Genomic DNA, 15,458 nt, shown 5'->3' with positions numbered 1-15,458 from the left:
GGTCAAAGCTCCGTCCAGTGTGGCCTTGGACACTTCAGGGAAGGGGCAGCCACAGCTTCTCTGGGCAGCCTGTGCTAGGGCCACCCACCCTTACCGGGAAGATTTTTTTCCTAATATCCAACCTAAACCTGGGTTTGTTTTTTTTTTTGTTTTTTTTTTCCATTTGAACCTATTCCTCCTCGTCCTGTCACTCTTATAGATACCCTTGTTCCCTCCTTGCAGTGAGTCCCCTCGATGAACTGGAAAGCCCCAATGAGGTTGAACAGTTTCCCAGCCGCGGTTCCCTCAGCCGTCCCTCAGGGCGGAGCWGCTCCATCCCACTGTCCCGGGCTCCCTTGGCCTCTCCCAGCCCCGTGGAGCGTCCCTGTCCCCKCGGTGCGCGCTACGCACTTGGCGCAGGCGGCCCCGCGCCGCTCCCCGCGCTGGCGCACTTGGCGTACGCAGCCGGCGTACGCAGTTGGCGCAGCGGGCGGCGCGGCCGAGGCGGCGGGAGCCGGGCTGCCGGGACCGCACCATGTGCGGGCGGCGGGGAGGCGGCGGCGGCTCCGCTCCCGTTCCCTGCCCGAACCGCCGCCGCTTCCCCGCTCCGCCGCCGCGGGGGCTCGGGGGGGAGCGGCGGGGGCGGTGCCCGGCGGCGCGGGGCGCGGCGCCCGCGGGTGTTCGCGGGGCGCAGATCGTACCATCTGCGGCCGCCCCCCTCCCCGTGCACTGCGGAGAATCCTCGCACGGCAATAGCAGCCAGATAATAACAATATTATTAGAGCCTGGAACCGATATATTATAGACACATAAAAAACCCCCACCATGTCGGTTGCCTTTGCTTCTGCTCGCCCAAGAGGCAAAGGGGAGGTCACCCAGCAAACTATCCAGAAGGTAAAAGAGCATGCTTTTATACAGACAATTTTAGACATTTATTCCGTCCATGCTCCTGCAGCTGGAGGCTGATTTCTAGGGCGACCAGGAAAACTCGTGAATTTGCGAGGGCTGCAGAGATGGACAGCTGGAGAGAGAGGTGGGGGAAGGAGGAGGAGGAGGAGGAGGTGGAACAAAGCAAAGGTGTTCAGATCGCTGCAAAGAGAGCGAGAGAAGGACGTAGGGAATAAAATCGGGATGGCACGTTATCCCTGCTGCTCGCCAAGGGGAAACGCTGCCAAGCATACATTGGGAAACGCCAATAAAATTTGCAAATATACGATTAATTTATGATGGTATGTCAGCTTCTGGCCCCAAAGATGCAATTTTAAAAATGAATTGAAATAAAATACTGAATTTGCTAGGTTTTTCTTTTGTATCTGAATGCAGAATTTTAATCTCTCAGAAGATAGAGGGAGCACCAGTCACTGGTATTTTTCATAAACTATTATTATTATTTGTGTATTATTATTATTATTATTTGTGATGTGTTTATTGATGTTTAATGACAAACAAAGGTTTTGAAATATTTTCTCTGGAGAGGAGATCCCCACATGGGTCTCATGTGGAGGCCAAAGTAGAGGGTGCCGAGTTGGGAAGTTATTGTTTCCTATTTCCTAGGACTGGCAGCAGGGACTGCACACATATTCTGACCCTGACACCTCTCCTCCTGCAGAAGGTGACAGGAACAACGAGGCTGGAAATGTCAATAAAGAATGTGCATGTTTTTGCTGTCACTGCTATTTGTCGTTTGTACTTTTGCTGTAATTGTGGCCATTCCCCACCGCTCAGGTGTTGTTCCCATGGTGTGGTGGCAGCCAGGTGTGAATTCTGTGTGGTCCCTTCGTGGAGAGTGACCAGCTCAGAAGTGCCACTGCTAATACAGCAATTAACCCRTCACCGGGGGTTGTGCAGCCAAGCCATGAGCTGGTGCCAATTTATGACTTCTAGGGAAAAAAAAATCCCCTCGGTGGCAGCCTGTGACAGAGCAGAGATTAAGGCAGAGCAAACTGCCACGGGAGAGGCTGAGAGATGACTTGCATCTCAGGAGACTGTTTGGAAACATCCCATTTTGTGGAGCTCTTGCAGCACGTGGTGTTGTGGATCAATTCATTTTAAACACTGAAATGTTTCAGAGTCAGTGAGTAAGTTTTCCTCTAACCTCCAATTCAGTTGGAATTATTTCATAATAAAGATAGTTTGTACTTAARCCTGTGACTGTTCCCACAGACAAAGGGCAGATAAAATATCTTCAGTTTGATTTTCAAGTCCTTTTTTGCATATTCATAAACTTCATAGAAGCTTCGAAATGTTCTTTCTTTACAGATAAYGAGTGAAGCCATTTCCTATCTCAGGTACATTTGCTGAGGTTACTTCAGGGCTGTTCATCACTGCTGGGCTGTTGGCAGTGATTTTCTCTCTGACAAACAGCAATGCTGAGAAAGAGGCTTGCAGGCACTAGAACTGGATGGGATTTGTAGTCAAGGACAGAAATGGGGCAGAGAGAGCAGAAGCAAAAAAATAAAAACAAACCCTCCAAAAATCCTCATTAAAGTGAGCTTTTGAAAGCACATAGAAATTTCAATGAAAATATTATTTTTATTTGCATTCATATTATATAAGCAGCTTATTTTTATTTATTAACTCAATTTTGATAGTCTTTCAAAGCTGTTCTTATCCCAGTATCAAATATTCCTAAAATAGATTTGGCATGGAGGAAGTTCAAGCTTTTGGCAAAAGAGCAGTGGTGGTGATGCTCTAAAATAGTTCATCAAATAACATTTTCAGGGCAGTAAAATRCAGTTTCTCCTGTGTACTGGTTCTTTCTTCAAGAGTTCTCTTGTCCTGATGACACAATGGTTCAAGGGTYCAATCTTGCAAGCACTTGGTAGCAGTGGTACCTACAAGATCTGTAAAGCCGTGAGCTTTTGCCAGAGGCAAACCTAAATTTTTTAATGCTGGTGTTATTTTTTTATTTATTCACCTGCAGAAAGTGTGCTGCTTTCACAAGAAATCTGGGAGCAAGAGACAAACTATTGTATGTGAAATTCTAAATCCAAGGATATTTTAAGCTTGTAATCGTGTTACAAGTTCATTAAATAAAGGAAGGACATGTTGGGATGTAATTCGCTTAAATGTGGTTTCAGTAGCTCCAATGATGCAAATTTTATACTTCATCAAGTTCAGCTGTCAGCATGCTCTGGTCCAGGGCAGGAAAATGAGTAGGTTTAATTGTTTGAAAGTTTGTTTCTTACTTAAAAGTAAGCATGTTAGCAATATCAGATGTTTTCAAAAGGGTTTGGTGATATTTGGAGATGAGGCAGAGCATTTTCCTTCCTCACCATCAAARTCTATCTGCTACTTCAGGAACAAAGTAAGTCCATTAATTCTTCTGTGTGSGTATTTCAAGTTACTTTAAAGATACCTGTTTACAAGTGAATGAACCTTGTGGCTCAATAAAGTCACATGTTGGTAATTTACAATATCCAAGGCAACAAAACTTCACAAAACACCATCCAGTGCCAAGGAGGGTGGAGGATCACAAAAATACAGGGCTTTTATACAATTCTTGTAGTAATGTGTTTTGCTCCTGTTTCTTTTGTGCAGATGCTAGATGAAAATCACCACCTAATACAATGTATTATGGATTATCAGAGCAAGGGGAAAACTGCAGAATGCACTCAGTGAGTATCGTGAATTTGGRAGTTTGTTAGAAATGTTTCCTGAAGTCTGACTCTTCCTTTTCTCAGTGACATAACAGTTGATTTGCTCTTGGAAACACTCCTGTTCTTTTTTAGGAGCTTTTCCAGTTCATGGAGAGCTGTGAAGAAGCAGAAATGGTTCTGGTAGTGGTTACTTGAGTAAACACTYCAGTTAGAGCACTCTTGAAAAAAAATCATGTTCTTCTCAGCTTGCTGGCAGGGAGAACAGGTTTGGTTTTGGAGTTCTGGAATTTCATTCCGATCAGGGCCCTTGTTAGAGAAAGGAAAAGTGTCTGATTGTTAGAGTAGCTGAGTGGGTGTGAGTCCTCAAAGATTGAGGTCCCTGCTCCACAGGTCAAAGTGTTTTCAAAAGAGAGTGTATTTTACCTGTCCCTTCCCCCAGGTTTATCCTTTTGTAAGAGATGTTGAGCACACTGGTCCCTGATGGAAAACATGACAGCACAGATATAGGTCATTGCTACTGCTATTTATTAGGACAGTTAAAAATGGGCGAATGTAATTTAACTAATTTGTAACGAGGGAAAAAAAAGAAAGAGAAAGGTTTGCAATTCTGTGTAAAGTTAACCTTTTCCAATAAGTTTTACTCCTTGTTCTGTAGATACCAACARATCTTGCACAGAAACTTGGTTTACTTGGCAACAATAGCAGACTCTAACCAGAATATGCAGTCCTTGCTTCCTGCTGTAAGTACCAGTACAATTATTGCAACTAATAATTAGTTATTAGTATAACTAATATCACAGTTATTTCCCTCAGATACAWTAACTATGCCAGAGGGAAATGTTCYTTGATTCTGTCACTGATCACTATCAATGAACTGTCTTTTAGTATTTTTCCAGCTCAAAGTTTTGAAGTGGCCAAGTAGACCACCAAACATATCAAAAGTTATTTTTACTGTGTTTAAATTGAGTTCTTTGGGATATTTGTATTAATCTCTGTCCCCAAAGCTCAAGGTTTATATCCTATAAAGGATGCACTGGTGCAGATCTGAAGTGCTCCACTTGTTCCAGATTCAATATTCTTTACTTGGGGGGAAAAAATTGCTGCTGTTTTATGTCAAAAATCTAATTCAGCACTTGGGCATTGGTTTGTCTTTACACATGGTGTTATTCTTGCTCGGTGGATTGATTTGGGAAGTACCACACATAACACAAACTACAGCATAGCTTGGCAAAGGTCAATCTGTCACCACGCTCYTGTGTTGTTTTTGCTAATGCATTCCCCGCAGTGGTTGTGTTTGGAAATCCATGTGAGTGCAGAGGAACGAGCACAGAAGCCACACTCGGTGACAAACACATTTTAAGCCCTTCACTGTGCTGCTGCCTGTCAGCTGCTCTGTTGTGCTCAATGTCATTCACACAGAGGAGTCAAACCTAGAAAGGTTTACCCAAAAAGCCAACGAAACACATATTTAGCTGAGGCAGATTTTAGTCATAGTCAGGCTAATTTTGGGGGCTGCTATTTTTCTAATTAAAAACCTAACCAAAATTTTGCTTTTCCTCCTTGTTGTTTCGCAGCCACCAACGCAAAATATAAACTTGGGCCCGGGAGGGATGAGTCAGAGCGCATCCAACCAATCCCTCCACTCCCAGAGCAATCTCAGCGATGCCATCGGGACCGGCCTTCCTCCCTCCTCCCTCATGCAGAGTCAGATTAGCAATGGTGAGCTTTGGTCCCCTTTGTGCTGCTTTGCTGTTGCCTGGCAACAAAATCATTAATGCAGAATATACTTAGAGAGCTGGAAAAGACCTCTCCTAACTCACCTTTCAGGCATATGGGGATTGCAGGCACATGCTGAAATCACCACAAAATGGCTACAGACAGGAATATGTTGGCTTCTGCAAGGAGTGCAGAGTACTTTGTGTTTCTGCAGAGGAAATTAAAGATTTTTTTTTTTTAATGCATGATGAAAATCATCAAGTAAATAGGCATCCRAATTTTTAGTAAGAAAAATTGTATGTTGTATTTTTCTCATGAAAGTGGCGGGGTTGGCCAGGGTAAAATGGAATTGCTTGCATGACTAACCACAGAACCAAGCCTTCAGATTGCAAAGACTTTCCAGGATACATTTCTCCTTACAAATCATTTAGTGTTGCACCAGCCTTTGTCCTCTACAAAAGCTTGCAGATACTGCACTACACAGTCAAAGAGTTTGCACAGACATTTCATATTAATAAGATAATATAGTTTGTCTGTTTGGTTTTGTTATACAACTAAACTAATTGAAAAACTATTTTTTTAATCTTCATTTTGTATTATGAATAATCTGTTTATGTTGTAGTTCATAGCTATTTAGTCAGTTCTTGTTTCTGTGGGTGTCTCCCAGAGTGACAGAGAGCAAAAATAGTTTCTATAAATAGAAATATCTGATTGTAAAATCACAGACCTTGGCAGAGGGACTCAAGAGCAGACACAAGCCATGAAATTACTTCTGAGTTTTTAAAAATCCCTTTGTGGTCAAGCCTATAGCACATTTTAAACTACTGGATAAGGGACCTGCTTTAAATAGGTACAGCTTGTAAAGTGAACTTACTAAATTTTTCAGGGTCTTCTTTGTTAACAGATTTAATGASTATGAGTAATATATTAAGTCAGTCAAACCATTGTTTTGTGTTATTAAGAATAGACATTTTCAGTGCTACTGTTGTTTTTTTTTTCTGATTTATCCCCTACTCTCCAGGTCTTTAGAGTAATTTGGTGCTGATTGAAAGAACCAGACTGGAAGTCCTGAGGACTGGACTCGTGCACATATTTTCCCTTACAGTCACAAATTAGCCAACTTTTTTTTTTCCCTTACTTTAAAGAAGGCCAAGAATCTCCAATTTTCCCATGYAAACAGGGCCAGGTTTATCAACACTTGCTTCACTCCATCTCTCACTCAAGGCAACTGCTATCTCCATTCACACCYCATGTGACCTTGTGTTGCACAAGGATCAGCTTTACAACTTAAACAAACTGGAGAAAAACACAGAGATTATTCTCTGCAGCAGGATATTGATCCAGCTCCACTAATTTCAGTAGAGCTGGCTCTCTTTATCTCTTGTTGAAGACGCTGCTTCCATCTCTTCATCAGAGGGAAATATCATAATTTACAGCAAATGTTCTCATTTTGATGTCTGTGAAAACCATTAAGAGTAATTAATGAGTTTGTAGTAAATGAGTTAGACATGTTTTTCAGAGGCTGCAGATACACTTAATAACCCTGAATTAAAATATCATTATTTAAACATTACAACATAATTCTGTCTGTTCTGAGGATTCTGCAYTCTACCTAAATTAATTGAGATTGACAACAATACGTCTGAATTTAGATAGACAACAAATATGCACCATCATAATTCAGACAGTAACAACATACAGTGAAAACAACTTTCCAAAACTCTTTCATAAAACTATTTACAGACATAAACAACAAATAAGAACCGGATTCTCCCCAGTATTAGCTACCCAACACCTACAGAATTCAAAAAAATAAGCTTACTGCCAGGCAGGCAGAATGATACAAACCCAGGATGGATCTGGAGGAGTCTGATGATTACATTCTGATGTTGGAAAGGGAGTAGCAACTGGGATTGTTATGGTAACTTGGAAAATTTACCTTCTTCTGAGGTACTTTTAGTCAAACTTCAGGAAAGGGAGAGTCAGGCTTGTTCTCTGATGAGAGATTCCCTTGACACTTGAGAAGCCCCAGCTAGGAAAGTGAGCTGGCTGTGGAGGAACCCAGTGGATGCAGCAATGTGCAAAGCATCTTTCCACCACTTCCCATTGTCACCGCCTGTGTGACGGGCTAAAAGGAATCAACTGCAGGACAAGAGGAAGGAAAGGACAAATTTCAGAAAGCTGAGATGTTTTCAGAGTCCGTGTATTTTCTGAAGTACTTAAAATTACCGACATTTGTTAATTCTGCTGCCTGCGAGGAAGTGGCTGTAGGGCATTGCTGCTGATTTTGTTCTTCCCATCTGCAATCCTGTACAGCCTGGATTTGGCGCCAAGAAGAGGAGGATTGCTCTAACTGTCCAGTAGGCAGTTTTAATTTGTCTGTAGATAACAGGGAGTTTTAATTATAAGGATTTTTGTTGTTTTGTTTTGCCTTATCGTAAGGTATTTCAGAAAGGCCGCAAGGCCTCACTCTCACTGTGAATTGCCAATAATAGCAGAGATTTTCTTGTTGCTCTCTCTGATTTTTGTAGGTCCTAACCACGTGTCTATGCAGCAGTCAGGTCAGAACACCATGCCCACGACCTCTCTGAGTATGACTGTCAGCAGCCAYGGGACTGGCCCTGGCTACAGCCACACAGTGCCTGCGTCTCAGAATGTGCCAATGCAAGGCCAGGGGTCAATAGGCAATTACGTCTCTCGAACAAACATCAACATGCAGTCTAATCCAGGTAAGCTCCCTCTTCCTCCTCCTGGGCCACCTTGACTTTCCAGTGACCTCAGAGGTTTTACCACACATGACACTGTTCTGTAAATATTTCCTGTAGACAGCGACAAACGTACAAGAGGAAAAGACAGCTTTAAGGCATTTCTGAATTCCCAGGGGTCAGGCATCAGTGTAAGTCAGAACAGTTTCAGCCTTGCTTTAACTTAGGGGTTAAACTTAGGGGCTGACTCGCCATGGTTAGGGGTGAGCTGGGGAAAAGAGAGTTAGGTAGAGGTGCAGCAGCATTATCTGATAGCCCTGGGARGGATGTGGGCAGCACCTTTATCCAAGCACAAAGAACCTGCCAGAGTATAACACATTCACTGTTTGTACATTACTGCCTCAATTTGTTATTTTATTGGTGCCTCACTGTTTGCAGGGCATTAAGAGACTAGCAGACTCAATCTCTTCATTCAAAAAAAGTTTGCTAGTGAGTATTGAATGGGTTGTCTGATACTTTAGAATTCTTTATGACAGCATGATCAAATAAATTAGGGATGAAATAAATCCTAGTATATTAGTTTACTCAAACTCTACAATCATCAGATATATGAGAAGATGGAAGCAGAAGAAAGAGTATAAGAGAAAAGAAACGCAGCAATGAAATAGTCAGGAGAACAAACATCAGTTCTTGTTTCTTTCTTTAACCCTACTGCAATAAGGTTTACATTCTTTTCAGTAAGCTAATAATAATCAAGGCTAGATGTATTTTTAAATATCTGCTGAAGCAAATGGCAAGAACTGACCATGTAATAAGATCCTTTCTGGATTCCAGTGCAGAAGAGTTAAATAAATCCAGTAGGAAAACATCTCCCCCTGTGGAAAATTCACAGCATTATCAGGATCCTCGTTAGCTGAAGGTTTTTACTTGCTTCCAAAGAGACTGGGGAGTGATCTGGCCCATCCTTGTACCAATATTTTCCTTGTCCGTTGTAGTCTCCATGATGCACCAGCAAGCAGCAACGTCACATTACAACTCTGCACAAGGAGGGAGCCAGCACTACCAGGGACAATCCTCCATTGCCATGATGAGCCAGAGCAACCAAGGCAACAGCATGATGGGGCAGCGGCCCATGGGCCCCTACAGAGCTTCACAGCAAGGTAAAAGCTCTCAGATTATTGATAGAACCCTCTTGAGATTGATGATAGTCTGTCCTGTGGGTACGTAAGTCAACAAAACTTCCAAGTCACATTTACAAACAGAGAATCCCATCCAGGAGCACAGGAAATCCTGAATGGTGGAAGYATCGTGACAATGACATGAACCTGAACCTATTTTCAAGATTTATCTATTTAATTATTTCAGGTGTTTAGAAAAATAATTCTGTCTAAAAGGGATCATATATCTCAAAAGAAAAGATGAACAATTTGATATACAGCTCATTCAAGCCACTGGGAATCTTTTCAATTCTTTCACATGGTGTTGGATCAGCCCTAACATGGCACAGTTAGCAAGGAACACATTTCTGGAAAGAAGATACAGTTTGCCAGCAATTAGAATGAAAAATTAGGCCAAGGAAAGGAAAACACCAGAGGATAACTACCATGCTCTAAGACCTCTCTGGATAAAGTTCTAAGAGGTAATAAAGATGCTAGACTGATTCTAACATAAACTGAATTTTGCTAAGAAACAAATTAATGTATTAATGATAATATATTTAATTCTGACTGTGCTCTTGAGCATGGAATCCATTCCTGTGCTTTCTAATAACTCAGATTGGTAGATGAAATGTAGCCCTTACTTTGATTGTTGCTGCAGAAGTGAGTGATTCTAGGATGCGTTACTGACTGTTGTGTGATTTCAATTTCAACCAGCTTTCTCTGAGAACATGAGTTTATTTCCTTTCTCAAGTGAGCAGAAGATCTTTATAACTGCTTTCAATTGTTTGCTTATCCAGGCATAAACTTTACTTTAAAAAATATTCTATAAGAAAAACCCATCCCTTAGGATTTGACGGGCTCAGTTTGCTCTCTCCTGTCTGTGCCTCCAGGTTCCTCGCAGCAGTACATGGGTCAGGAAGAATATTACAGTGARCAGTACAGTCATGGCCAAGGCTCATCAGAACCTATGAATCAGCAATACTAYCCAGATGGTAATTCCTCTGAGCTCCACTCACTGTGATCCTGATACAGTGCAGAGCACCACGACTGCCACATCCAAGGACATGGCAAACCTATTATGTTTCATTTCCAATTTAAATGCTGGCAAATTCTAATCCCAGGGGATGGGAGCCTGGTACAAAACATGCACATCAGTGCACCCTGCTGTATGAACTGCTCCAAAAAGGGCCCAAAGCCCATTTTTGATTAGTAAATGCAAGAGGTTTATCTGTAGGTGTTACTTTCCTTGCCATGTGTTTGATGTTTTACCTAAGGGATCTGTGTTTGCTGTTAGCCTTATCTTGGTGCATAAGCAGCTTCATAATATATCATTTAACACTAGATCTATGGTTCCATTAAGAATGAATCTGATAAATCTTTGTGATTCCTTGCAGGACATGGTGATTATGCCTATCAGCAGTCATCCTATACTGAGCAGAGCTATGACCGGTCATTTGACGACTCTACACAACACTACTATGAAGGAGGTAGGAAAATATATTAAAACAAAATCAAAATGTATCAAAATCTTAACAGGAGTATATTAGTAACTTCAATATATTATTAAGATATCTGAACTCTAAATTAACTGGAAATATTAACTGAATTATGATCCAGCAAGGTGGCATTTAGGAGAAACGATGTCATCCATAGAGCCTCTGTTCATTTTGTTGTTTCAGGACACAACAAATAGAATTTCTGTCATAGGTATTTTAAAAAAATACCTGCAGTAAAAACTAGATAAGTGGTCTTTCTGGGATATATGAAAAAACATCATTCTCTAGAAGAAAATATAAGCAGAGGGCTTCTTGAGAAAGCAGGTGTTTAGCCTGGCACCCTTATCTTAGTGACTTTTTCTTCTGAAGCACTTTTGGAGTAAAAAAATTCCTTTGGGGAACAGGTTGCTTGTTTGTTTGTTTARTGAAGTGTACAAATAAATAACTCTCCTAACCAGAAATAAACATCTTGCTTGGCAAAATCCAGTAATCTGTTTCTAAGAAATGTATTTTTCTAAGAAAAATACCTCCACACCAAGGCTCCTACACCTTTGTTTTCCTTACGATCACATGTACAGTGAAATACCTGCCTCATCTTTGACCAAGCAACTCCAATGTTTCCCTCTTTAGGAAATTCTCAGTACAGCCAGCAGCAGGCAGGATACCAACAGGGAGCTGCACAGCAGCAAACATATTCTCAGCAGCAATACCCCAATCAACAGAGTTACCCAGGACAACAGCAAGGATATGGTAAGAAAACTGTCAGTGGCTGTCAAATGTTGSTGTGTTCCATCCTGGTGCCTCCATTCCTAAGCTAAAAGAGGCTGTAAACGGTTTYCTTGGTTAACCTTGGATTAACTACAAGCCAAAACTAGCTAAAGATCTAGTAAAGAGATTCTGGGCAGTAATATCATTGCTGTAGTACTGCATTCCACCCTGGGTCCTTCTCTTTTGAAAGWAAGTTAGAAAATACACATTTGCTTGATGTTGGCTTTTTGTTAAATGTCATCAGGAGGTCACTGCCTGGGTTCCCAGGCCTCCTACACATCTAATCCTTCTGAATTGACATGAAAAAGAACATCAACAGTCCAGAGAATCACTCYTCTGTTGCTTATGGTGGCACAGCCAGATAAGATAGGAATTTAAATGTGCWGTTGTTACTAAAATAAAGGCCAGGTAGTGTGCATAGAGGTCATAACTGAGCTGTGCCAATACAGATTTCAGAGAGGTTTTACTTAGAAGGATATCACATTTTTTGAACAAAGTTTAAAATCTGAACTGAAGTTCACGCTGCTGCAACTACATCATTATTAGTATTAACACYTCCTAGTGTAGAGGGGGACTCTGGACAGAATTTACTCACAGTTCTTACTTTCAGAGCTTACTTTGTTAGCACCATGTTTTAGATTGCATTAACCCTAAGAACTGCCCCAGCAAATCAAGCCTGTAATGGATTTTACTGCCTGTAATGGATTTTACTGCCTTCTCAGGTCCTGCACAAGGAGCCTCTTCACAGTATTCCAGCTACCAACAGGGACAAGGGCAGCAATATGGAAGTTACAGAGCTTCCCAGACAGGCCCATCCGCTCAGCAACAGAGGCCTTATGGCTACGAGCAGGTAAATTGTCTAAATCTTTGTTCTGAAAAAGCAGATCTGGCCGTTAGCTCTGCACATAAATCTCGGTGATAATTTGGTGCAGGTATATTGGTGATACTTCAGTGGCTCTCGTAAAATTCACAGAGCAAAAGAAATTGCCTAATTCACTGTAAGCCTCCAATATATTATCCTTCAACATTTTTATTTCCTTTTTTTTTTTTTACAGGGACAATATGGAAATTACCAGCAATAAAATAATCCAATGCTGTGTCASATTCCTTTCAATAGTATCTCCATCTTTTGAACTGGATGTACAGGCAGTTTTGATTAATTGTAATATGTTGGTTACCCCTTAGCACAARGCAGCGTCTGTATGTGAACAGTGTTCATTTCATGCTGGATATGAAGCAGTGCACTACTGGTAACAAGACAATGCTTTAATGGTTTGATATTTGGTGCTGTGTATAGTACTGTATGTTGATACAATGCAGAAGTTTTCCATTTACCCCCTCCTGTCCCATTCTTGATGTTTCTGAATAGCTTTAGGATCATTTGATCACAGTTGTGCCCCGTTCTGGAACACAGCCAGGTTGTTCTGCAGTCTGGCTCAATGCAAAGCCCATCAGTCACATCTCAGTCCAGGGAAGTCCCCTGGGGTAAGTTATTGATCTTCTTTTAACTGAATGCATTGAAGATTACCTGCCAGCCTCCAAAATTCATGGCTCTTAAATTTACTTCTGAAGAACAAGGGTATGGATACATTCCTTGTATAAAGACAGTTCTATGCTAAATGATCAAAATTAAAATTAACTGCAACCTCTKTAATACCTACCTACCCAAATTTTATAATTCAGTGATCTGCATAAGTCCACAGCTTTGTTGTGAAAGGTACAGAAAAAGAATCCAAACCTATGATCATAGAAATGTTAATAAKGAGAGGCACCTTTTATATGTCCATGTAAACGAAGGTATTTCTGTCATGGAAAGAAAAACAGAAGGGAAGCTCTGAGATCTTCAGTGTCAGCCTGCTCGATGTCAATATGCTTCATATCGTGCTTTGCTGAGAAAAAACAYCTCGCAGAAATCCTGTCTTGAATATCCTACTCCAAATTTTATAACTTGCATATACATTTTCATGCCAAATTTTGCAAGCAGGTGGCTGGCATCCTTCTTTATTTTGATTCTTGTGCTGCCCTTGCTCAAATTCCCCAGCAAGCATTATAACCATAAATATTGTCAAATTTGTTGGTCTGTTGTTCTTACAGCTCATTATCACTTTTATTTTCCTCTTGTAGCTTGACAGAAATAGTTCAGAAGTAAAAGAAAAAACAAATGCATCGTTATTGCAGACAAGCAACTAAATTCAGCTTTAATTGTRAGACACTATTATGCATATAGAGAGGGGAGCTATCAATGGGGTCAACCAGTGAGAGAATCCMTATAGAGGGAGAATTTAGAGAGAAAAACTAGTGGCATGTAAAAATCAGTATGAACAATGTAAGTCGCTTCTATTCAGTTTTATATTTTTTTTGTTCTTACACAGTCTTGGGGYGTGAAAAAAAGCACTTTTAAAGTGCTTGTATAAGTGTTGAACAAAATACTGTGTCCAAATTTCTTTGAAGCAAAAAGCTGGGGTGACTGTAGCCCACAAGCATTTTTTAATACGAGATTAAATGCATATTTACAGTCTAAAGTAAATATACTCTGTAGGATTTTCTCATTTTCTTTGTCTCAATCTGTGTATTTATGGGATTTCATGGTTGAGTACTTTATATTTTGAAAAACCAAGACCGCAAGGRAAACACGTCTCTCAATTCATTACTTTTTTTTTTTTTCCTTTACAGGAAAGTCTTTAACTGGACAACTAGAGAGTTTACTATTAAATGTTGTCCAAGCACTGCCCTTCCTATGTTAATAATTTCAACTACTGGTAAAATTGACATTTTTTTTAATCAGTCCTCGTTCCTCTTATCTTTCCTACTGGTGTTTTCATACAAATAAATACTCTCATATAGCAAGGAAAAGAAAGTAAGAAAGATTGTTTTCTTTATAATAGTTAATATCACAGGTAGCCAGAAGAATGCAATATTGCTCTTTGCCAGTTTGGAAATATGCCTTTTATGTGGTTTTTGAAAGTGCTGAAAGGCTTTTGAGAGAATATGAACAACACTTAAACCGAAACAGCAACATTACATCAATCTGAAATGTCTTACATTAAGAACTTCGTGAATGTTGTGTATATAATGTATTTGAAAGAGCACTTTGGAAATAGTTTGTACATTTATTTCCTAATTTATACATGATTTTTGGTGTTAATATTTCTAATTGTTAATAACAAAATGTTTATTTAATGTGTTGTCCATTTTTATGTATTATTGTGGAAACAAAGTGATGCCAGCATTTTGACTTCTTCCATGAATTGTATCATTTTCTGTTTTGTAATACAGAATGCTTGAAAATTGTTTAGTTTAAATATTATCTGAAAGTGGAGTTAGTGGTACTTTTCTTGTGGCAGATGGAACGGATACCAGGGGTTACCAGGTACTTACCTGGTAATTTGGGAATGCTGATGGGTGGGAGCTGGAACCCAGCCCAGAAATCCCCGATGTGGCAGCAGGGGAGGGGGAATTTTGCCCCCAGAACATGGATCTGTTGGAGAAAACCCAGAGGAGGCCACCAGGCTGATTAGAAGGGTGGAGCAGCTTTGCTGTGAGGAAAGGCTGAGAGAGTTGGGATTGTTCAGCCTGGAGAGGAAAAGGCTTTGGGGTGCCTTAATTGCAGCCCTCCAGTGCCTGAAGGGAGCTACAAGATGAAAAGAGACTGTTTACAAGGGTCTAGAGTGCTTGGACAAAGGGAAYGGCGTCAAACTGGCAGAGGGCAGGGTTAGGTGGGGTATTCGGAGGATGCTCTGTAGTGTGAGGGGGGTGAGGCCCTGGCACAGGCTGCTAAGAGAAGCTATGGCTGCCCCATCCCTGAAAGTGTTCGAGACCAGGCTGGACGGGACTTGGAGCACCCTGGGGGAGTGGAAGGGGCAGGGGATGGAACGAGACGAACTTTAGGGTCCCAAAGCAGCGCGGATTCTGTGATTCGCGGGCTCCCTCAGCCCTCACGGGAGCCAATGCAAGGACACCTCCGAGCGCTGCCGCGCTGAGGCGGGACTGAGAGAAGGCGGGGGGGGCTGAGACGAGGCGGGCGGGGCTGAGGGG

The 15,458-nt window shown here is 41.3% G+C and overlaps 1 protein-coding gene across 1 annotated transcript; it reads left to right on the top strand.

Moving 5' to 3' along the window:
- The first annotated feature begins 718 nt into the window (after positions 1-718).
- Positions 719-14,701, top strand: SS18L1 (SS18L1 subunit of BAF chromatin remodeling complex). Its single transcript, XM_057379977.1, has 11 exons — positions 719-873; positions 3,520-3,596; positions 4,234-4,318; positions 5,153-5,297; positions 7,826-8,023; positions 8,995-9,159; positions 10,050-10,151; positions 10,554-10,646; positions 11,286-11,405; positions 12,146-12,273; positions 12,479-14,701. The coding sequence occupies exons 1-11, from the start codon at positions 805-807 to the stop codon at positions 12,503-12,505; spliced, it is 1,209 nt and encodes a 402-aa protein (XP_057235960.1). The 5' UTR covers positions 719-804; the 3' UTR covers positions 12,506-14,701.
- The last annotated feature ends 757 nt before the right edge of the window (positions 14,702-15,458 follow it).

The sequence above is a fragment of the Malurus melanocephalus genome, unplaced genomic scaffold, assembly GCF_030028575.1.
Source record: "Malurus melanocephalus ecotype Western Australia unplaced genomic scaffold, MMel_1.1 scaffold_428, whole genome shotgun sequence".
In the NCBI taxonomy this organism is placed as follows: Eukaryota; Metazoa; Chordata; class Aves; order Passeriformes; family Maluridae; genus Malurus; species Malurus melanocephalus.
Note: the sequence above shows the minus strand (reverse complement) of the source record. Positions and strands in the feature narration are given on the sequence as shown.